This window comes from Somniosus microcephalus, chromosome 1, assembly GCF_052327205.1.
Source record: "Somniosus microcephalus isolate GS21.2 chromosome 1, FLI_Smic_1.0, whole genome shotgun sequence".
Classification (NCBI taxonomy): domain Eukaryota; kingdom Metazoa; phylum Chordata; class Chondrichthyes; order Squaliformes; family Somniosidae; genus Somniosus; species Somniosus microcephalus.
The window spans coordinates 293,772,712-293,798,047 of NC_140987.1; the positions used below are offsets into that span (position 1 = coordinate 293,772,712).

At 43.2% G+C, this 25,336-nt stretch overlaps 1 protein-coding gene across 4 annotated transcripts in view; it reads left to right on the forward strand.

The window, feature by feature from the left end:
* The window catches only part of LOC147124841 (receptor-type tyrosine-protein phosphatase delta), a 148,983-nt gene that overhangs the window by 58,818 nt on the left and 64,829 nt on the right, over nt 1-25,336 (forward strand). For all 4 annotated transcript variants that reach the window (XM_085993914.1, XM_085993920.1, XM_085993928.1 and 1 more), the window contains 2 exons: nt 6,933-7,056; nt 24,378-24,553. In XM_085993914.1, the coding sequence (XP_085850040.1) occupies nt 6,933-7,056; nt 24,378-24,553 (300 nt within the window). The remainder of the gene's footprint in view (nt 1-6,932; nt 7,057-24,377; nt 24,554-25,336) is intronic.

Consider the following 25,336-nt stretch of genomic DNA (forward strand, 5'->3'; position numbering starts at 1 on the left):
TCACCCGTCCCGTCTTCACACTGTGATCACCCGTCCCGTCTTCACACTGAGATCACCCGTCCCGTCTTCACACTGAGATCACCCGTCCTGTCTTCACACTGTGATCACCCGTCCCGTCTTCACACTGAGATCACCCGTCCCGTCTTCACACTGAGATCACCCGTCCTGTCTTCACACTGAGATCACCCGTCCTGTCTTCACACTGAGATCACCCGTCCTGTCTTCACACTGAGATCACCCGTCCTGTCTTCACACTGAGATCACCCGTCCTGTCTTCACACTGAGATCACCCGTCCTGTCTTCACACTGAGATCATCCGTCCTGTCTTCACACTGAGATCACCCGTCCTGTCTTCACACTGAGATCACCCGTCCCGTCTTCACACTGAGATCATCCGTCCTGTCTTCACACTGAGATCACCCGTCCTGTCTTCACACTGAGATCACCCGTCCTGTCTTCACACTGAGATCATCCGTCCTGTCTTCACACTGAGATCACCCGTCCTGTCTTCACACTGAGATCACCCGTCCTGTCTTCACACTGAGATCACCCGTCCTGTCTTCACACTGAGATCACCCGTCCTGTCTTCACACTGAGATCACCCGTCCTGTCTTCACACTGAGATCACCCGTCCTGTCTTCACACTGAGATCACCCGTCCTGTCTTCACACTGAGATCACCCGTCCTGTCTTCACACTGAGATCACCCGTCCTGTCTTCACACTGAGAACACCCGTCCTGTCTTCACACTGTGATCACCCGTCCTGTCTTCACACTGAGATCACCCGTCCCGTCATCGCACTGAGAACACCCGTCCCGTCTTCGCACTGAGATCACCCGTCCTGTCTTCACACTGAGATCACCCGCCCCGTCTTCACACTGAGATCACCCGTCCTGTCTTCACACTGAGATCACCCGTCCTGTCTTCACACTGAGATCACCCGTCCTGTCTTCACACTGAGATCACCCGTCCTGTCTTCACACTGAGATCACCCGTCCTGTCTTCACACTGAGATCACCCGTCCTGTCTTCACACTGAGATCACCCGTCCCGTCTTCACACTGTGATCACCCGTCCTGTCTTCACACTGAGATCACCCGTCCTGTCTTCACACTGTGATCACCCGTCCTGTCTTCACACTGAGATCACCCGTCCCGTCATCGCACTGAGAACACCCGTCCTGTCTTCACACTGAGATCACCCGTCCTGTCTTCACACTGTGATCACCCGTCCTGTCTTCACACTGAGATCACCCGTCCCGTCTTCGCACTGAGAACACCCGTCCTGTCTTCGCACTGAGATCACCCGTCCCGTCTTCACACGGAGATCACCCGTCCCGTCTTCACACTGAGATCACCCGTCCCGTCTTCACACGGAGATCACCCGTCCCGTCTTCACACTGAGAACACCCGTCCCGTCTTCACACTGAGATCACCCGTCCTGTCTTCACACTGAGATCACCCGTCCCGTCTTCACACTGAGAACACCCGTCCCGTCTTCACACTGAGAACACCCGTCCCGTCTTCACACGGAGATCACCCGTCCTGTCTTCGCCCTGAGAAGACCCTCCATTGTGTTGTGTGGCACTACCCCCGTGCTAATTGGGATAGATTCAGAACAGATCTAGCAGCTCAAAACTGGGCATCCATGAGGCGCTGTGGGCCATCAGCAGCAGCAGAATTGTATTCCACCACAATCTGTAACCTCATGGCCCGGTATATCCCTGACTCTACCATTACCATCAAGCCAGGGGACCAACTCTGCTTCAATAAGGAGACTAGAAGAGCATTGCAGGTGCAGCACCAGGCGTACCTAAATATGAGGTGCCAACCTGGGGAAGCTGCAACACAGGACTGCACGCATGCTAAAAAGCTGAAGCAGCATGCTTTCGACAGGGCTAAGCGATGCCACAACCAATGGTCACATCAAAGCTCTGCAGTCCTGCCACATCCAGTCGTGAATGGTGGTGGACCATTAAACAACTAACGGGAGGAGGAGGCTCCAAGAATATCCCCATCCTCAATGATGGTGGAGCCCAGCACATGAGTGCAAAAGACAAGGCTGAAGCATTTGTAACCAACTTCAGCCAGAAGTGCCAAGTGGATGATCCATATCGGCCTACTCCCGAGATCCCCACCATCACAGAAGCCAGTCTTCAGCCAATTCGATTCACTCCACGTGATATCAAGAAATGGCTGAGCGCACTGGATACAGCAAAGGCTATGGGCCCCGACAACATCCCGGCTAACGTGCTGAAGACTTGTGCTACAGAACTAGCCACACCTCTAGCCAAGCTATTCCAGTACAGCTACAGCACTGGTATCTATCCGACAATGTGGAAAACTGCCCAGGTATGCCCTGTCCACAAAAAGCAGAACAAATCCAACTCGGCCAATTACCGCCCCATCAGTCTACTCTCAATCATCAGCAAAGTGATGGAAGGTGTCATCGACAGTGCTATCAAGTGGCACTTACTCACCAATAACCTGCTCACTGATGCCCAGTTTGGGTTCCACCAAGACCACTTGGCTCCCAACCTCATTACAGCCTTGGTCCAAACATGGAAAAAGAAGCTGAATTCCAGAGGTGAGGTGAGAGTGACTGCCCTTGACATCAAGGCAGCATTTGACCGAGTGTGGCATCAAGGAGCCCTAGTAAAACTGAAGTCAATGGGAATCAAGGGGAAAACGCTCCACTGGCTGGAGTCATACCTAGCACAAAGGAAGATGGTTGTGGTGGTTGAAGGTCAATCATCACAGCCCCAGGACATCGCTGCAGGAGTTCCTTAGGGCAGTGTCCTAGGCCCAACCATCTTCAGCTGCTTCATCAATGACCTTCCCTCCATCATAAGGTCAGAAATGGGGATGTTCGCTGATGACTGCAGTGTTCAGCGCCATTCACAACTTCTCAGATAATGAAGCAGTCCATGCCCGCATGCAACAAGAGCTGGATGACGTTCAGGCTTTGGCTGATAAGTGGCCGGTAACATTCGTGCCACAGAAGTGCCAGGCAATGACTATCACCAACAAGCGAGAGTCTAACCACCTCCCCTTGACATTCAATGGCATTACCATCGCCGAATCCCCCAACATCAACATCTTGGGGCTCACCATTAACCAGAAACTTAACTGGACCAATCAAATAAATACTGTGGCAACAAGAGCAGGTCAGAGGCTGGGTATTCTGTGGCGAGTCTCTCACCTCCTGACTCCCCAAAGCCTTTCCACCATCTACAAGGCACAAGTAAGGAGTGTGATGGAATACTCTCCACTTACCTGGATGGGGGCAGCTCCAACAACACTCAAGAAGCTCGACACGATCCAGGACAAAGCAGCCTGCTTGATTGGCACCCCCATCCACCACCTTAAACAGTCACTCCCTCCACCACCAGCATACCGCGTCTGCAATGTGTACCATCTACAAGATGCACTGCAGCAACTCGCCAAGGCTTCTTCGGCAGCACCTCCCAAACCCGCAACCTCTTCCACCTAGAAGGACAAGGGCAGCAGGCGCATGGGAACACCACCACCTCCAAGTTCCCCTCCAAGTCACACACCATCCTGACTTAGAAGTATATCACCAATCCTTCATCATCGCTGGGTCAAAATCCTGGAACTCCCTCCCTAACAGCACTGTGGGAGTACCTTCACCACACGGACTGCAGCAGTTCAAGAAGGCGGCTGACCACCACCTTCTCGAGGGCGATTAGGGATGGGCAGTAAATGCTGGCATTGCCAGTGACGCCCTGATCCCATAAACGAATTTTAAAAAATCACTCAATAGGGACCAGGAATGGGGATACTACCTGATTCCTCCTCCTTAAGCTAAGGCCACTGAAGCCACCTGTAGTGCTGCTGCCTGCCACTCTTCTGGTAGGCATTGACTAACTTACCACAGACCGGCGATCATACCTGCCATCTTCCCAATCTGTATGTCTCTGCTACTCACTGGCTGAACTCACTGAATCAGCGGGGAGCCTGCTTTATGTATTTGTGTAAATCCTTCATGGGAGTCACGGATAAAAGCCTCTTACCATTCTCTGTGGAGCAACAGTGTCATAAGATGTTAAGGTAGACTATAGAATCTATTTATCTGCTAACCCTGAAGGAAGGAAGATGGTGTGAAAGGGAAAATGGTGATAAGGAAGATAACACGTACATTCAATTCAACCTTTGGTAATTCAATCTTAGGCTTTTTGAATGTGACATTGATGGATGATTATCGATTGCTAAGTTTTCATTTCGGACTATGTTTAATTTTGTTAAACCATATTGTATATGTAGATAATAACAAATATCACATTTAAATCTCTAAGCTATACACAAGGGCATTTTTTTTAAAATCGTGACTTGAAATTCAAGCAACGTGTTGAGTAATCCAAACAATATGAGTTTTTTTTAATGGGGAGGGGAACGTCATGTTGGTACATGTCTTGTACTCACTTTCTCTACCTAAAATACGAATAATAAGTCAGTGAGGTATCCTATAAGATATTTGTTGCATGGATAATAACCACGGCAATTGTTCAAGGACGCATTTGTCCAGAGGATCAGGGGCACATTTCAGATGCCGACTGGCTTCCCTCAAGATTGCTAAGGTTAGGGATACCATTATGTTTCTGTGCATCCATTGGCCTTTTATCAGGGGTTCTGAGGGGGAGACTGTGTATCGGAAATGGCAGGTTAACATTTGCCTCCTTACCAGGCCACAGGGTTTTGGCGGATGCCTTGTCCCAGGCAATGATGCTCTGAGGTTGAGCTGCCCAACAGTGGCGCTTAACATTGGGAATATTCTTGACCCACTCACATTTGAAATCATGCTGTTTGTGTAAGTTATTTATATTTAATATTGCTCACCTACTGACGACGTCTCCACAGTGATTTTGACGGTTAAGGAATGTGGTGCTGCGCGTCGAGCTGATAATTGGAGGTACAATTGTTTTGCGTTAAACAGAGGTTGTTGAGTGAAAACTCAACTCAGTGGACAAAGCACTGAAATGAGGGACCTTATGTCTTCTGTCACAGGAAATGGTACCTCATCAAGTGATGAAAGGAGCCCTGTGGATCATTATTAGTGCCACAGGCAACTCTCTGTGGGCTTCATTCGAAACAAATTGTCACTTTGACTCCATTCCTAAAGCATTGTAGTTGGAGATTTATTTTAATAGACACCATTGGGAAAATAATGTGGATTAGAGATGTATAGGGTTTACCAAAGTGCCTTCTTGTCCCAATATTTCTTGATAATTTCCTGTACTGGAGAGGAAATTATGCTACTCTGTATTTATAGTTTGGTTTAATTATTTTCCCTTGGATCTTCAGACGTCAGAACAGAATAAATGTGATTTGTTTAGTTCAATAGCATAGTACCATTGACGTATTCTAGACCATCAATGGGCTGAGTAAATGATGGAGCCTATGGAGGAACTTGTGGTCAATGAGTGTGAAAGTAGCAATTCATATTTTTTTGCCCCATAATGATGAAGGGATTGAATAAGTGGTGCACACTGTGGCTTAAAGAGCTTCGTGGTGTAATGTTTTGTTTATTTTTTTTGTAACCGTTGGCTGGGGTTGTGCAGCAGCAAGTAATTGCACTGTGTGTGTTTTTATTGCAGGAATGTTGGATTTGTGCCTCTAAAATAGATTACTGCTTTCAGCAGAGAGGTCACCCTATAATGCCAGTGACCCTGAAAAGTTAATAAAGAGGGTTGCCATGTTTGTGATTTACTCAGATGTAGCTGTGTACATAATGAAGACTTAAGGACCTGCCGCGAATAGGAACACACACTTGGTGGTTGTTTGGTCACAAGTAAATGATTTAAAAAGCTGGTGTTGACCTTCTGTTGACTGTTAGCTGCAGCCTGATTCGATTCCATGTAATTATTTGCAGCGTTACAAGAAGGTTATTTAAGGTTGCTGCTGTCCCAAATAAATTCACTTTATTTTTACGAGGTCACACAAGTGATGTAAGAGAAAACACAGCAAACGGCTGTAGTTTCACAGCAGTAGAACGCCAGAAGTAGAAGTAGTTTTCCAATTGCTTATTGCATTGAGTGAGATCTGAGGCTAGACTTGTGTTTTCCTTACCCAATATAATTCAATTTTCAATAATAAATTAAATATGAGTAAGTGTAATGATGTGGGGGTTAATGTTTCTCTGTGTATGAAAGATTATTTTACTGAATAGTCCAAGATTCATAATGACTGATCAGTGAATGCTTTCTACTTTACTTTTACATGCAGCACTGAAAGTATGGAATGGGTATATACATCATCCCTTTCCAATTACAGGCTGTAATTCAGTAGTCATCGGTGTTTTACCTCTTTTACTGACATAGCCAAGTACAGCAAGAACTGTTGGAAAGATGATCTGATAACCAAAAAAGTCCCCAAATATAATCATATTATAACAGTATCCATAGCTATTAAAAAAACCTATCCGAGGTAAACTCCAGCTGTTGTCCGTTTAGAGCCAAACTTCTCTACGTTTTGCACGTAAACTAGATTATCCTAGACTGTTAGATTTCATTTTCACATTTCACATCCACGTGTGGTAAACGAGTTCAATTCAGTATAAACAGGCAGAAGCAACACTTGCGCATCATTCCAAAATAATCAGAACCTGGAGCTATTCTAAGAGCCTCTGAGTGTCCAGAACTGTGAAAGAGTTTGTCCTGTTTTTTATTCTTCTGTTCTTTTCTTTTGAAACTGCAGAAATATAAATAGTACAAAAATGTGCAATGAAACTTTGGGGAGGAAAAGTAGTATGGTATGAAATTGCCTCAATGTACTCAATGACTAGTCGTGAGGCAGATCATCTGAGCATAATCAAGAATAGAAAGTAGTTAACGACTGTTAGTGTCAGAAATAATGTTATGCCTGCAATAATGGATTTCTCTTTCTGCTACTCTTCCCCTCCACCTCTCCTTTCTAGTCAGTTGATCCTGGCCAGCAGTTTACATGGGAACATTCAAACATGGAAGTCAACAAACCAAAGAATAGGTATGCAAACGTGATTGCATACGACCATTCACGGGTTCTCCTATCAGCAATTGATGGTAAGTGAAGTCTCGGAAATGACACACTTGTGAAACTCTGAACTCAGCAGCTCCTGGCCATCAGCCAAAATTTGCTATTTGTAAAAGCCTAACTCAGACTTCAAAATGTTCACTTTATGCTTCAGGAATGATCCTGGTGATCTCAGTGTGGGTCATTTTTACTTTTGACCGTAACCTGGCGACTGCCCATTATGGAACCCACTTGAATTCCATTCCCATTGCTTTCAAAGATGAGCGGGTTCTGTAGCAGTTCGCTCCACCAGTTTGCCGCCAAAGCAGTGATGGTAAAAATGACCCCCAATGAATGTTAAAATCTTAGAATTCAAGGAAATTGTTTAATTTCTGCTCTGGCTACCTGGTAATTCAAGGTGATCCTAAATCCTCATCGTCTGAAGTCTTGACCCACAATGACAGAATAAAATTGTCAGTTTACTAGTAGGCTGTTCTTGAAAGGCGAAAAGGAAACAATGTATGAATTTATCTGAGCGGCGCACAGGGTTGTGTCTAGAATCACCTGAAGGGATGCTTGTCAGCTCTCAAATAAAATTTGTTCCAAAAATAAAACAAACATAATTGAGACCAGTTAATTTTTGGGTCAGCAAGTAATAGGGAAAATCGTATTTGCATTTGGCTGAGGTGATGGCGCAGTGCATTGGAGATTGGTGTGGTGTGGATTCCCATAAATGCAGTGCATCAATTCAGACACTGGGAAGCAAAGAGCAGAGTTGAAATTCTTCACCATAGGGAAGGAGAGTTGGAGGGAAGGTGACCAACGACTGCACTCTGGCAGTATTTTGTGGCCCATCGTACTCGCCCACTCAGCTGCAGTTAAGTTCGGGCAACCACAGACAGGGGAGGGAAAACCGCTGAGAAAAAAGTCACCCCGCTCTTAAGAAAAATGAAGTGAGTAGTTTATGCATCTTTAGTTACTATGTATAAAATGTATTGTAAACAATATCCATGGATTGGAGGGTAGCTAATGTAACCCCACTATTCAAAAAGGTGGTAGAGAGAAAACGGGGAATTACAGACCGGTAAGCCTGACATCGGTAGTGGGGAAAATGCTAGAGTCCATTATAAAAGATGTAATAGCAGAGCACTTGGAAAACAGTGACAGGATCGGACAAAGTCAACATGGATTTACAAAAGGTAAATCGTGCTTGACTAATCTACTGGAATTTTTTGAGGATGTAACTGGTAGAATAGATAAGGGAGAACCAGTGGATGTGGTGTATTTGGACTTTCAGAAGGCTTTCGATAAGGTCCCGCATAAGAGATTAGCGTGTAAAGTTAAGGCACATGGGATTGGGGGCAAGGTATTGACTTGGATAGAGAACTGGTTGGCAGACAGGAAGCAAAGAGTTGGAATAAACTAGTCTTTTTCCGAGTGGCAGGCAGTGACTAGCGGGGTACCGCAGGGATTGGTCCTTGGACCTCAGCTATTCACAATATATATTAATGATCTAGACAAGGGAACTAGATGTAATATCTCCAAGTTTGCAGACGACACAAAGCTGGGTGGGCGTGTGTGCTGTGAGGAGGATGCCGAGAAACTCCAGGATGATTTGGACAGGTTGGGTGATTGGGCAGAAGCGTGGCAGATGCAATATAATGTGGATAAATGCGAGGTTATCCACTTTGGTGTCAAAAACAGGAAGGCAGATTATTATCTGAATGGCAATAGATTGGGCGAAGGGGAAGTGCAACGAGACCTGGGTGTCTTTGTTCACCAGTCGCTGAAGGTAAGCATGCAGGTGCAGCAGGCGGTTAAGAAGGCAAATGGTGTGTTGGCCTTCGTAGCGAGAGGATTGGAGTACAGGAACAAGGATGTCTTGCTGCAGTTGTACAGAGCCTTGGTGAGACCACATCTTGAGTATTGTGTGCAGTTTTGGTCGCCTTATCTGAGGAAGGATGTTCTTGCCATGGAGGGAGTTCAGCGAAGATTCACCAGGCTGATACTTGGGATGGCAGGAATGACGTATGAGGAGAGATTGGGTCGATTGGGCTTATACTCGCTGGAGTTTAGAAGAATGAGAGGGGATCTCATTGAAACTTATAACATTCTGACAGGACTAGACAGACTAGATGCAGGAAGGATGTTCCCGATGGTCGGGGGGTCCAGAACCAGGGGTCACAGTCTAAGGATAAGGGGTAAGCCATTTAGGACAGAAATGAGGAGGAATTTCTTCACCCAGAGAGTGGTGAACCTGTGGAATTCTCTGCCGCAGAAGGCAGTAGAGGCCAATTCATTAAATATATTCAGGAAGGAGTTGGATATATTTCTTAAGGCTAAAGGGATCAAGGGATATGGGGAGAAAGCAGGGACAGGGTACTGAATTTGGATGATCAGCCATGATCGCATTGAATGGCGGAGCAGGCTCGAGGGGCCGAATGGCCTACTCCTGCTCCTATCTTCTATGTTTCTATGTAAATATAGTGTAAACAATTAGGCTGCGTACGTACAATTGTATTGCAGTTTGGGTATACACTGTACTATTAGAAAGTATGTAAAATTTTATATATATTTGGAGTGTTTATGGTTGTATAGCAATAATTAACCATACCAGTGTTTGCCCACAATTATAGTTTACAAGGTCATAGAAGCAAAATTTTGGTATATATGTATAGTTAGATGTACTTTCTAAATAACTTGTGTGTAGTACAGTGTATGCACAACTAAAATATATCTTTGGGCTGTACGTGTATAGTTTTCTGCATACCATTAATTTAGTAACTTTGCAGAATTAGTGTGAGTCCAGCTAGTACGCACTAATAGACTATTTATTATATCGTAAAAACAAAAAACACTGCAAAGACACCATGTCCATCAATGTCTGAAAAGAAAAAGATGGCTTAACGTTTTGAGTACAGACCCTTCATCAGAGTCTTGTTTACAGTTCTCAGAGTGTGCATATATAATTAGTGTTTTTGATTGGTTATTGTACTTTACAAAATGGTGAAATGTACTATTGAATACAATAACATTGTATTCTAGTCAAACCTACCAGGATTATTTATAGATAAATTTAACATTTAGGGTTCGAGTCGCAAATAACTGATTAATTGCATATTCTCAAGTCATTGTTATTCTAAAAACATTTACAATAAACAAGGCATTTCATAATTGGTACTGAAATAGCAATTATATTTGAATTGATTAATCCCTAACATCTCTGCCCTGTGCTAAACGGAATGTTAGCCACTCTGACAGCCTGAAACAATGTACCTTTGTACTGGACAAACAGAATAGAAATCCTCGCCAGTTACCCTGTTCTTTAAAATTGAAAATGTAAATACATTTGCATTTTCCAGATAATTTACAACTGAGTTGGATTTGAATTGCCACAACCTCTGGTGTATCAACAAAGAATAGACTCCGCCCTCCTCCACTCAATGCAAAATTTGAATGAATGTCACGCTGGGAACCTGTAAATCGTTGAGCAGAGAAGGCTAAAAGGAGAGCTAATAAAGATCTTTTATAATTAGGAAAGGTTTTGATAGTGTGAACAGGGAAAGACTATTTCCTCTAGTTAGAGAATCAGTGTTGAGGGGTCAACAATTTAAAAATTGTTACTAAAACAGTGAGGAGAGAGGTTAAGAGAAATTTCTTTATGCAGATTTGTTAGAGAATGGAATGCCAGAGAGTAGTTGCAACAGAGACCATTGTATCTTTTCAGAGAAATATGCAGAAATATTTGACAGAAGGAGATGCAAGGCTATGGGGAGAGAGTGGGGCAGTGGGATTAGTTTTAAATTGCTGTGGCAAAGAGCTGGCACAGACGTGATGGGTTGAATTACCTCATTTTGTACTGCTAACATCTACGGTTTGACTTTTCTTTGTTTTAACAGCAGTTTATTGTTTAGGGCCCCGTTAAGAGCTGCAAGTGTAATGGAGTAGAGATTTGCAGTCAAGCATATCTTTTACTATCAATGACTCGGATATTCCGATCCCTACGGGTGGGTACGCGCTGTTTACCCTCCCGTAGGGACATCGGAAATGCCAGTTTCAGGCATGCACAGCGCATGCGCTGAAAACCGGCATTTCCGATCTGTCAAGAATGCTCTTGACAGATCAGACGCCTGCCCTGGAGAAGGGCCTCTGCGGGTGGAGAGTTCCGCTTCCTGCAGAACCTCCGCCTGCTGTAAACCCTTAAAAATCTTACGCCTGGTAAAAGCAGCGTAAGGCCTGCTTTTACCAGGATAAGAGTTGAAAAAAGTTTTTTGTAAAAATTCAGTCATTTATCATTTAAAAATACTTTGAAAAAGGTAAGTTTATTTTTAGCCCCGTAAAAAACTAATTATTTTTCAAAAAATTAAATTTTTGTTTAAAATATTTAATTTATTGTAATTTCAACTAATTTTAAAAAGATGATTTTTTTTGTAATTTATTTAAAGTTTTACTGTGTTTTTGGGGTGATTTCCATTCATATATTTGACAGGTCTTCCTGCCAAGTGTATGAAGGGAGATTCCCTTCTTTGATTGGCTCCCCATGGCCCACATGATCCCAGGGATGCTGCGAACCGCATGCGCCCCTGGGATACGTGGGCCCTGCGCACTTGGAGTTTGGAGAGGCCCAGGATCGGAAGTGTAGGCGCCCCGGGTGCCCTTGGGTAAGGGTGTAGATTTTTCCAGATCGGAGGCCTCCACACGCAGTAGGCCTCCGATTGGAAAATACGCCCCAATATCATCACATGAAGTATATATTAGAAATATTTGCACTTCATTGTAACTAGTGTCAAAAGATAGAACCAAATATGACAAATTCTATGTAGCAAGATAATAGGGGCATTTTAACCCTTCCCGCACGGGAAGGATGGGCAATTAAAATCGCCCAGGTTACTGACCGACACTGGAGATGCCGGGCACTGACGGTTCCTGATTATCACCTGCTCGACTGAGCAGACAGCAAGGACACCCATCCAAAGCTGGCGAGGCGGAGTCCTTTTTCACATACGCATGTCAAGACCTGATGATGGCATCGGGACCGAACTGCAGTTTTTGCTAAGCAGCCTGAGTAGGAATTTACAGTGAGTTTTCTGCCAAGAGAAGAATTCACACCGTTACTCACCCACCATAAAACTGGCCTGGAGTTAAACTAGGGCCTAATGTATATCAATACTCTTATCTGCTTAGCTGCATTATCGCCTTGAGCTAGTCATCTTTCTATGGCAATAATCTTACAACTGGCACAATAAGCATCTGGTACATCTCTTTGTTTCATCAGCAGATGACTTTTTGTGTGGAGAGATTGCTTTATCTTAAACTGCGAGATTTTTGTGTATGCAAATACTTCCTGCAGTTAGGGTGTACGTTGTTAGGGGGAAAAATTGGGTTGCTTTGCGCCTCCCATTAGCACCCCCAGGAGGCACTAACGGGGCGCAAAGCCCCCAGCGCTCGGGTGCGGCGCCACTAACGCCTCCTTCTCCATTTTTCTTCGGGGTGCCGGCCACGATCGCTCAGCCCAGCACTCCTCTTTAGTGCCGTGCTGTTTTCCCGGCACGCCGCTCCCTGGTGATCCAGCAGGGCCCCGGTGCGTGCAGTGCTAGGCCCCTCCCCTTTAATCAGGGAAGGGAGGCCTGCAGCGTAGCGCTGTTACACGTAGCGTCGCGAAATTCACTGGTAGCGCCCCAAGAAGGAGGGGGAGCACGTCCAGCAGCACCCCGCCTCCTGCTTGGGGCGCTACTACTGAATTTATGGCGCGGGGACGCTAACTTTTTCATGGCGCTAAAATTAGCGCCCCGGCGACGTTAACGCCCCAAAGGGGGCGCCATCGAATTTTTCCCCCATGATTCAAAAGTTTCAGAAATTATCAGATGTGTTATATTTCCTAAAATTCTCAGCAGTGTTTAACGGTCATATATGAGCCACATTGCTGCTGAAAGTAACACAGCGAATAGCGCCCACTGCAAACTCTAACCCAGAGCTCCAAAACAACAACTAATATTTATAACTAATGTTTGTTTTATTATAAAGTTAATTTTAAAATGTACTGGGGAATAAGGATTGACTGGGGCAGAGACAAAGAAAAGCACAATTTTTGTCCATCCTGGTTTTTCAGCAGTGAACTACAATACAGTCGAACTACAAATCTGAGGTGTGGAACTCGCACTTCGCAATGCAATGCAACACCACACCATGGCAGTTATCAAAAACTGATGTAGTTAAGAGTTGTTAAAGTATCAGCAATGGTTAGTAGATTTTTATTAATTTATAAATCAAATGTTTTTTTTTGAAGATTATCCTTTTTGCACAATAGAAAGAGCAAACAAATGAGCGTAACATTAACCCAGCCCATAATCAGGGATGTCCACCTCTTCCATGTGACCTCGCAATCATGAGTCAATGGTGCTGAAATGACCGTGTGATTCATGGAGAGAATTGTCTTGACACTGTTTCTGCAAGACTCATATGCTGCACTCATCATACAACACTTTTAAAAGTATGCACTCCCGACACATAGCTTTATATTTGACAGCTGCTTGTTGTGCTACTTCTTGCAGGGCATGCGATTTTGTTTTGAAAATGTAACTTCCAGTTTTAATGAGCTTTATTTCTCTCAGGATACTAATTGCTTTTGTTTTTTAATCTGAATAAATTGGCTTATGTATCACCATAATATCACTTGCAGTGTTTAAGATCAGGGAAGATCTATTCAGTTATGTGAATTTAAGCTACTGCTCCAAGTCTGCAGAGACTGGCGAGTGTTTTTGGTGTTTAGTAGTTTTGCTGCAGTATGCGAGGCACTTCATGAGCCAGCTGAGAGTAACAGAAAGGAGAAACAGAGCCCACCAGCAGTTAGGTCTGCTTTCAAGCTGTCGGGTTTAACTGATTTCTAATCCTCCTACAATAAATGTGCAGTATGGGCTGGAAATCTACAGGAACATCTTCCATTTAACGTGCAACACAACAGTTACAGGCTGGGATTGGAAAAGAACAGTGGCCAGGAGCTGCTGATATAAGTTATTTCCAAGGTTGTTAAGCTAATCACTTTATGGGCATACAGTATGAATCTGTGGGCATTTATACACATGCTGTGTGTCAGTGCATCGCGCTGTGGTAATGTCACTTTGATTTGCTGGTGTGGGACAACATGGAGGAGGAAGCCTTGCAGAACTTCAACCTTACACTGATTGTGGTACGTCAGCCTCCGATACAAAAGTACATTTTGAAACTTCAAGCAGTTTGCCGAACCGCCTTCAACATTCATATTTCATTTTATAATGTTAGAATAGAACTGACATGCTAGGTAGCTCTCCTGTCATTTTAAAAGTTTCACCGGAAGTTAAAGGCCAGTTTAGCAGAGTTCTGAGAATGCATTTAGACTTGCGCGCACAGATCTCCGCTTTCCCTAATTAGAGAGCAGTGTGAGCGCTCCTCACTGCCCACTTGCAACATTCTAAAATTGGTACATATCATCATCATCCTCAGGACCAAGAATAGAGTTGCTCTAATACTTACATAAAATATGAACCAAGTGTCAGTTTTCTAGTCAAAATATGATCTTTGACAAATAATACTCAGGTGTGGAGGACAAGTAGAAAAATACATAAGTTTATGATTGCTGATGTATTATCCCATACAATTGAATACCTTCATTTTAAAACAAAATGTGGTAATGATAACATCATTACATTCTGGATTTATAAAATGTCTGACAGCTGGATTTTTTTTAGTGAACTTGCTATGGAACTAACCATTAAGCTCTTTATTTTTCCACTGCAGATTTCATTAGGACTTAAAATATTCAGTGTATAAATGGATTTTCATTGCACCATGTGTGTGTTTGAACTGAAACACTTCAGTATAGTTGTCAATCTCAGGTTTATTTTGGACAACTCAATGGCATTGTGTTGGTATTCGATGCAATTGAGAAGAAGTTATTTATAAAAAAAAACCCAGTTCATTATCATTTTGGAAAATGTTACTGCACCACTGAATATAATTTTAACTGGATTTATACTAGGAATGTTATGAGGATAAGCTTCAAAGCAGTTTGACCCTGTGACCTGCTGAGGGAATTGAAGTTGTAAAATGCATCCAAGATTGTTGATCCAAGATTAGGGCCAGGGAAGCAGAAATGCTTAACAGCTGAATACTGACCTCTTTTTTGTAAATGATAGGCTATACAGTGGGTTCAGTAGAAGTAACTGTAACAAGGACAGATGTCTCATCAAGTTGACCATGGTAGTTTTTAAGAGCACGTGCAGCAATTGTATTTTAATACCAGTGTGAAAACCACAGATTTCATATAACCGAATCAAACATTTTCAACCATGGTTTAGCAATTTATTTATTCGCTCCTGGGATGTGGGCGTCGCTGGCAAGGCCAGCATTTATTGCCCATCCCTAATTGCCTTTGAGAAGGTGGTGGTGAGCCACCTTCTTGAACCGCTGCAGTCCGTGTGGTGAAGGTACTCCCACAGTGCTGTTAGGGAGGGAGTTCCAGGAATTTGACCCAGCGAAGATGAAGGATCGGCGATATATGTCCAAGTCAGGATGGTGTGTGACTTGGAGGAGAACATGGAGGTGGTGGTGTTCCCATGCACCTGCTGCCCTTGTCCTTCTAGGTAAAGAGGTCACGGGTTTGGAAGGTGCTGTCGAAGAAGCCTTGGCGAGTTGCTGCAGTGCATCTTGTAGATGGTACACACTGCAGCCACGGTACGCCAGTGGTGGAGGGAGTGAGTGTGGTGATGAATGGGGTGCCAATCAAGCTGGCTGCTTTGTTCTGGATGGTGTCGAGCTTCTTGAGTGTTGTTGGAGCTGCACTCATCCAGGCAAGTGGAGAGTATTCCATCACACTCCTTACTTGTGCCTTGTCGATGGTGGAAAGGCTTTGGGGAGTCAGGAGGTGGTTAACCTCTCTGGTTCAACTTCTCTGTATAAGGGACAGAATTCCACTGATGGTTGTGTCTGGGAGAAAATTATGTGAAGTGTTTTTTTTTCCAAAGTTGCAGGGAATTTTTTTAAAAATCCACAGGCTAGAGCAGTGTATGAATGTATGCCCTTGGTACTTTCATAGAATCACAAAAGGAGGCCATTTCGCCCATCGTGTCTGTCCGGCTCTTTGAAAGAACTATCCAATTAGTCCCACTCCCCTGCTCTTTCCCCATAGCCCTGCAAATTTTCTCTTTTTCAAGTATATCCAATTCCCTTTTGAAAGTTACTACTGAATTAACACAGTTTATAAGTAGTTGATAGACAGATATAAATAGAATATATAAAATTCATATCGCAAGCAGCTGAAATACGTAAACATTTTGTCCGCTTTGGGAACATCTGGGATAACTGCAGACCCTAGAGGAGGGTATGATGTACATCCCAGACCACATTTTCAAGCAGTGCATTCCAGACCATAATAACTCACTGCATAAAAAAAAATTCTCCTCATCTCTTTTGCCAGTTACCTTAAATTTGTGCCCTCCGGTTACTGACCCTTCTGCCAGTTGAAACAGTTTTTCCTTATTTACTCTATCAAAATCCTTCATGATTTTGAATGACTCTATTAAATCTCCCCGTAACCTTCTCTGCTCTAAGGAGAACAATCCCAGCTTCTCTACTCTCTCCACGTAACTGAAGTCCCTCATCCATGGTACCATTCAATAAATCTCTTCTGCACCCAGTCCTCAAGTGCAGTGCCCAGAATTGGACACCACACTCCAGCTGAGGCCTATTCAGTGATTTTTAAAGGTTCGTCATAACTTCCTTGCTTTTACACGCTATGCCTCTATTTATAAAGCCAAGGAGTCCGTATGCTTTTTTAACAGCCTTAGCTACTTGTCCTGCCACCGTCAAAGATTTGTGTACATAAACCCCCAGGTCTCTTTGCTTCTGCATCCCCTTTAAAATGTTACCATTTAGTTTATAATGCCTCTCCTCATTCTTCATTCCAAAATATATAACTTCAGCCTTCTCTGCATTAAATTTCATCTGCCGTGTGTCTGCTCATCTGTAAGATTTGAAATTATGCCCTGTATACCCAAGTCCAAGTCATTAATATATATTAAAAAGAGCAGTGGTCCTAGGGGACACAACTGTATACTTCCCTCCAGCCCGAGAAACAACCGTTCACCACTACTCTCTGTTTTCTGTCTCTTAGCCAAATTTGTATCCATGCTGCCACTGCCCCTTTAATCCCATGGGCTTCAATTTTCCTAACAAGTCTAATTATTTGGTACTTTATCAAATGCCTTTTGAAGGTCCATATGCACAACATCTGCCACACTACCCTCATCAACCCTCTCCGTTAATTCATCAAAGAACTCAATCAAGTTAGTCAAACATGATTTGCCTTTAACAAATCCATTGATTAACCCATACTTTTTCAAGTGACAATTAATTTTGTCCAAGATTATAAATCTCTGAACAGTTTCCCTACCACCAACATTAGGCTGACTGGTCTCTAGTACCTGGTTTATCCCTCTCCCCTTTTTTGAACTGTTAATTTTCAACCTTCCTGTCCTCTGGCACCACTCCCATATCTAAGGAGAATTGGAAGATTGTGGCCAGAGCCTCTGCTATTTTCACCCTTACTTCCCTCAGCAACCTAGGAGGCATCCCATTTGGACCGGGTGACTTATCTACTTTGAGCGCTGCCAACCTTTTAAGTACCTCCTCTTTATCTATTTTTATCCTATCCAATTTCTCTACTACGTCCTCCTTTACTGCTACATTGGCAGCATCTTCTCTAGTGAAGACAGATGCAAAGTGCTCATTTATTACCTCAGCCATGCCCTCTGCCTCCACAAGAAGATCTCCTTTTTGGTCCCTAATCGGCCCCACCCTTCCTTTGACTGCCCTTTTGCTATTTATATGTTTATAAAAGACTTTAGCGTTTCCTTTTGTGTTACCCGCTAATCTATTCTCATACACTCTCTTTGCTCCATTTATTTCCTTGTGTAGGCTTTTTGTGTTGTTACAGAATGCTGAGGTGCAGTTGCAACAGGCTTTGTTTCCCTGACACTCTTGAGGTGTTAAAGAAAGAAAGTCTTGCATTTATATAGCACCTCTCACAACCTCAGGACTTCTCAAGCACTTTACAGCCAATGCAGTACTTTTTGAAGTGTAATAGAGTGTTTGTTGTAAAACAGGGAAATAAGCTGTCAATTTATCCACAGCAAGGTCCCACAAACAGCAAGAGATAAATGAAGAGATAATTTGTTTTAGTGATGGTGGTTGAAGGATAAATGTTGAACTAGACACCAAGAGAACTCCTCTGCTCTTCTTCAGAAAGTGCCGTGGGATCTTTGACTTCCAACTGCAAGGGCGGCCTAGATTATGTGTTAGTTTAGCATCTCACCTGAAAGATGGCGCTTCCAACAGTGCAGCACTCCCTCAGTAACTGCACTGAAGTGTCAGCCTAGATTATAAGCTCAAGTCTCTGGAGTGGGGCTATGAACCCATGATCTCTCTGGCTCAGAGGTGAGAGTGTAACCAACTGAGCCACAGCTGGAACCTGTGACCTAAGTCAAAGTCTGAGACACACCGGTCTCCTTCACCTCGATTTTGTAGAGGATGGAGTCTGGCATGAACCAGGTCATCCTCATCAAATCCACTGATTTTTATGGCTTTGTGCTGTACTCAGTTTGGCAGCATGTGATGGATTATCTCTGTATCCTACCAGACAGGATTAAAATATTCCATCCATGGTATATAGGGCTCATATAACACTCAAATTGCTGAAGGTGACAAGTAGACCTGAGCTTTGACACTTTTTATAAGCTTGCTCAGCTAGGTGCCTGCCAAACATAGTTTGATATCATTGCCAAGTTAAAGAGCTAAAGTTTTATTCCCGAGGACAGCCCAGTGGCTGGTGGTTTCAATGACAACAGAACGAGCAAAACTTCCAATTTATACAGGAATCGTAGAATTACAGCACTGCTCGCCATAGTTTTGTTTTGCATGAATTCACAAAATTAACAAAAGGCAGGTGTTATATTTTTGATTTTTTTCCCCCCTAAATATCTTCCTTGACCTTGGCATCCTCGACTAGTTTAGACTAATATCTAGGTTAATGTACCAAGACCCAGTGACGCAGAACTCTTGTCAGTGTACTTCAACTTACTGGATGTATCAAGTGCTGTGATATGATCTCCTTAGTACAAACTGTATACATTTACAGTAATTACTACTATTCTCCATGAAATTGTCAAAACAGCAAAGGTACTTTTATGCTAACTTTCAACAGAATTAAACCAACACTAGAAACAGTCACTTACTTCTTACATGACATGGAGCTTCTTAATAGCCTTGTGCCCCTCACAGCCTCAGACCGGCTGTCTTGGTGCAACGTAGCCCAAGATACAGCTCCAAATTCCTTTTACCGTCAACCAGAACAAAGGACATTAAAAGCTCCTAACTACATCAAGGATGGGCAACAAATCCAGCCATGCCAGCGTCGCCCACATCCCGAAAACAAATCCAAAAAAGATATTCAGCTTCCTGATACTTTGGATGTTTGCTGGTCAGGGTCATTTGAGCACCCTTTGAGGCTCAAGACCTGTAATTGTAGGACATGCATACTTATCCAAGCAGCTATCAGCGATTTGGCTGGGAAGGATGATATTAATGGCTCTGCGCTCAAAAGAATTTTGCATTTAAAACACCTTTGGCGGCTATAATTTCAAATAGTTTGTCTACTTCTTTAGAGGAGCACTGTGTTCATGAGAGAGCGCCTCGCTGACCCTCTTATTTGTTTGTTTATCTGCGTGTTGTGATAATGGCAGTCATAGAGCTGTTTTCCAGTGTTACAACAATGCAGATTCTCATCATGTGTCCAGGACATTAAAATTCAGCATTACAGGGATAAAGCTGAAGGCAGCGAGCAGTGCAATTTACAGCAGAGTTTCAGTGTCTGGGCTGTTGACACCTTGCAGATTCATGTTAGCATTTTAAATACACTGGTTACAACAAAGAGAGCCTTTGTCTTGAGTAATTCCTGATTAAAAAGGAAACGGCCTCTTCTTACAGATACTGAGACAGCGGCCGCCATCATGGAGATAGTAAACCCAGTACGGCATTCAATTTAACTGAGCTCTTTAAAAAATATACACAACCATGGCGGGGCTGAATTTCTGTATTTGTCATGTATGTGGCTTCCCTTCACTGCGGAATACTGTTAAGGACAGAACTTGCACTTAGCGAAATTCACATATGGCATTCCTGCGTGTACGATTTTTACAATTGTATTTTAACAATTTAAAATCGCGCACATAGGAATACAGTATGAGAGCATTAACCATTCGTTCGCACATGTGAACTTTGCCAACAAGACAGTCTGCCCTCCAAAGTTTTCCTTGCCTCCCATTTGCTGGGCGAGAGAATTTTCAAAATAACACACGTAAGTGATTGAATATAAGATTTCTAGACACAATAGGCATCATAGAAACATAGAAGATAGGAGCAGGAGTAGGCCATTCGGCCCCTTGAACCTGTTCTGCCATTTAATGAGATCATGGCTGATCATCCAAATTCAGTACCCTGTCCCTGCTTTCTCCCCATATCCCTTGATCCCTTTAGCCTTAAAAAATATATCTAACTCCTTCTTGAATATATTTAATGAATTGGCTTTAACTGAGTGGTAGAGAATTCCACAGGTTCACCACTCTCTGGGTGAAGAAATTCCTCCTCATCTCAGTCCTAAATGGCTAACCCCTTATCCTTAGACTGTGACCCCTGGTTCTGGACTCCCCCACCATCGGGAACATCCTTCCTGCATCTAGTCTGTCTAGTCCTGTTAGAATTTTATAAGTTTCAATGAGATCCCCTCTCATTCTTCTAAACTCTAGCGAATATAAGCCTAATCGACACAATCTCTCCTCATACGCCATTCCTGCCATCCCAGGTATCAGTCTGGTGAATCTTCACTGCACTCTCTCCATGGCAAGAACATCCTTCCTCAGATAACGCGACCAAAACTGCACACAATATTCAAGGTGTGGTCTCACCAAGGCCCTGTACAACTGCAGCAAGACATCCTTGCTCCTGTACTCAAATCCTCTCGCTATGAAGGCCAACATACCATTTGCCTTCTTAACCGCCTGCTGCACCTGTATGCTTACCTTCAGCGACTGGTGCACAAGGACACCCAGGTCTCATTACACTTCCCCTTTTCCCAATCTATTGCCGTTCAGATAATAATCTGTCTTCCTGTTTTTGCCACCGAAGTGGATAACCTCGCATTTATCCACATTATACTGCATCTGCCCAATCACCCAACCTGTCCAAATCATACTGGAGCTTCTCTGCATCCTCCTCACAACACACACGCCCACCCAGCTTTGTGTCGTCTGCAAACTTGGAGATATTACATCTAGTTCCCTCGTCTAGATCATTAATATATATTGTGAATAGCTGGGGTCCTAGCACCAATCCCTGCGGTACCCCACTAGTCACTGCCTGCCACTCGGAAAAAGACCCGTTTATTCCAACTCTTTGCCTCCTGTCTGCCAACCAGTTCTCTATCCAAGACAGTACCTTACCCCCAATCCCATGTGCTTTAACTTTGCACGCTAATTTCTTATGTGGGACCTTATTGAAAGCCTTCTGTAAGCCCAAATACACCACATCCACTGGTTCTCCCTTACCTATTCTACCAGTTACATCCTCAAAAAATTCCAGTAGATTAGTCAAGCATGATTTACCTTTTGTAAATCCATGTTGACTTTGTCCGATCCTGTCACTGTTTTCCAAGTGCTCTGTTATTACATCTTTTATAATGGACTCTAGCATTTTCCCCACTACCGATGTCAGGCTTACCAGTCTATAATTCCCCATTTTCTCTCTACCACCTTTTTTAAATAGTGGGGTTACATTAGCTATCCTCCAATCCATGGGAACTGTTCCAGAGTCTATAGAATTTTGGAAGATGACCAGCAATGCATCTACTATTTCTAGTGCCACTTCCTTAAGTACCCTAGGATGTAGATTATCAGGCCCTGGGGATTTATCGGCCTTCAATCCCATCAATTTTCCTAACACCATTTCCCTACTAATACTGATTTAATTCAATTCGTCCCTCTCATTAGACCCTATGTTCCTCGATATCTCTGGGAGGTTATTTGTGTCCTCCTTTGTGAAGACAGAACCAAAATATGTATTTAGTTGGTCTGCCATTTCTTTGTTCCCCATTATAAATTCCCCTGATTCTGACTGCAAGGGACCTACGCTTGACTTCACCAATCTTTTTCTCTTCACATATATATAGAAGCTTTTACAGTTAGTTTTTATGTTCCCTGCAAGCTTACTCTCATAATCTATTTTCCCCCTCTTAATTAATCCCTTTGTCCTCCTTTGCTGATTCCTAAACTGCTCCCAATCCTCAGGTTTGCTGCTTTTTCTGGCCAAATTATATGTGGTCTCCTTGGATCTTATGCTATCCCTAATTTCCCTTGTTAGCCACGGTTGAGTCACCTTTTTGTTTTATTTTTATGCCAAACAGGGATGAATAAATTCTGTAGTTCATCCATGCGATCTTTAAATGTTTGCCATTGCCTATCCACCGTCAACCCTTTAAGTAACATTCCCCCATCCATCCTAGCTAACTCGTGCCTCATACCATCGTATTTTCCTTTATTTAAATTCAGGACCCTAGTCTCTGAGTCAACTACTTCACTCTCCATTTTAATGAAGAATTCTATCATATTATGATCGCTCCTCCCCAAGGGGCCTCACATAACAAGATTGCTAATTAATCCTTTCTCATTACATAATACCCAGTCTAAGATGGGTATGGGGAGAGAGCGGGAATATGGTATTGAGATAGAGGATCAGCTATGATCACATTGAATGGCGGAGCAGGCTCGAAGGGCCGAATGGTGTACTCCTGCTCCTATTTTTCTATGTTTCTAAGATGGGCCTTCCAAAAAATGCACCACGTGATTAAAAAGCATAGAAAAATATATGCTCTCTGAGTTATCTGTTCCCTTCATGATACTGGAAGTAATGGGTCTAGATGTAGATGAGGCTTATCTGTGGAAAACATGGGCAGCATTTGTGGCTGGGTACAGCAGGAAAAGCATGGATTGTGCCAAGACACACAGATTTTGGCTGCCTTTGCGCAAGATTCCTGCCAGCAAGGGAGTTGGTGCAAAGAGGTAGTGCCCATTGAGACTGAGATCGGTCATCTTCTTTTATGTCTTGCCATACAATTTTTCTCCTTTTAGCAGGGAATCGCACAATGCAGGAGACAACTGCTAAAAGACGGCCTTATCACAAAGCATTTTTTTTTAAATTAAATAAATCTGCAGTTTTGACAGAAATATATATTGGCTCATTTCCTGGTGAAGTCGAGCTGAATCCACAATCACATTTAAAAGCACTTGAGGGCCAAAATTAATATTTTCCCCCCCTAAAAATTTACATTCCATTAACGCTTGGCTCAGAGCTGTGTTTGTAGCCTGTCCTCCTGTTGATACGCACATTAAAACAGTGACTGAAGCGAAACGAGCATTCCGCTTGCGTGCTGCAACCAAATTTACACGTTGTTAAAAAATAAAGGCTGGCCAGGTTGTGCATCAAGGCAGCAATGCTCGGCGCCACAGACTGAGATTGATTGGTGGTTCGGTTCCCCAATCAACTTTGACCTTGGTCTGAACAGGCGTGTGCTGATCAGAGACGGTTACATCTCCCTGCATTTAGAGGAGGGAAAATCGAAGGGGAAGAGTAGCACTGAGGTGAAAGCTGGAGCTTCCTGGCGACTGGCTACGGAGAACATTGGGTGCAGTGTGGGAGCAGGCTCCACAACTACCTGTCGGCAGCAACCGTGATACAAGGCCCAGGTGGGCCTAAAGAACCATGGAAACAACTTCCAACCAAAAAATGACATAATTGTTAAGAGAAATGGAAAGTGCTGGCGAGGGAAACATTACTTTAGTGCTTCCTTTGCAGTACAAGGCACCCATTTATCTAAGAATAATAATAGTTGGAGCAGTTTGGTGGGGGGAGGGGGAGAGGGTAACCTTTCGTACAGTTTAACAAATGTCTCCCACTGAAAGCCTGTGTTCTCTGAGGTGCTGTAGATTGTTGGTGAATAATGTGAGCCTGTTGAGTGACGATGATGTAACTGCCTCTACCCTTTCCTTAGATTAACACAGCATTAAAAAAAAATCCAAAGGTTTTAAATATTTAATCTTTTAAAAGATGAGCTGCTGAGTTTTCATGAGCTCCTTTACATTATAAATACATTAGTGTTAACGAGTGATATTATCTTTGCATGTTCTATTGTCTTATGGCAACACATTGGCTCCGGAAGTTAGATTAAAGGAAATCTGCTTTCTGCTGAAATTTCATGATCTATAAGTCCCATTCCTTGCTTTCTTTGTAGGCATCCCAGGAAGCGATTACTCCAATTCCAACTACATTGATGGCTACAGAAAGCAGAACGCCTACATCGCGACACAGGGCCCTCTGCCTGAGACGTTTGGAGATTTCTGGAGGATGATTTGGGAGCAGCGAAGTGCGATTGTTGTGATGATGACTAAACTAGAAGAGAGATCAAGGGTAGATATTTGACACCAATATCTGATACCGTGCATTTAGAGAGTTAATAACAAACTCTTTACATAAATATAGAAAATTATACTATTGCTGAACAAGCACATACTAATTTTAACCATGTGCATTTGGAAATGAGAAATTATTGTCCTATCATTTGTCCAAGTATCAGGCAGCCTCATAAATCGTACCCATCTGAGCACTAACACATCTAATAGTGTTTAATTTATTTAAGATCAGCTGCATGGATTAGCCATAAGACTTTAATTTAATTTAATCGGAATGTAAACCAGTAGTATTAAAAAAATGCATTGTTCTTTGATACAGCAAGGATTGGCCACTGCAATCTGTTTTTGATACCATTTTTTATGGAAAGATGAGATACTGCTTTTCTTTACGGTATCAAAGTTCATTGCAGCAGTGAACTGAAAAATGATATTTCCTCTGACTCTGCACCTGACTTGCAAAGCTCGAGTGCCTGATCTCGGTGCTGAGTTTCAGTATCTCCATCCACATACATCATTCCTGAGCTGGATTTCACTATATCAGTTCATCTGCCTGATCTCTGTGCTCTGTTCCATAATATCCATCTTCCATTTCTTTAAATAATTATTTTTCTTCCTTCCCTCCTCATTTTTCATGATTATTTATAGATCTCTGCCTACTATTTCTTCTCCAAGACAAGATAATTTTCCATCCCTGTTTTCATGTAGCTTCCTCCTCTCTTGTATCTAGCTTTAATGACCCTTTGAGGACTGCACCTGCATCTCTGTACCAGTATTAAAAATA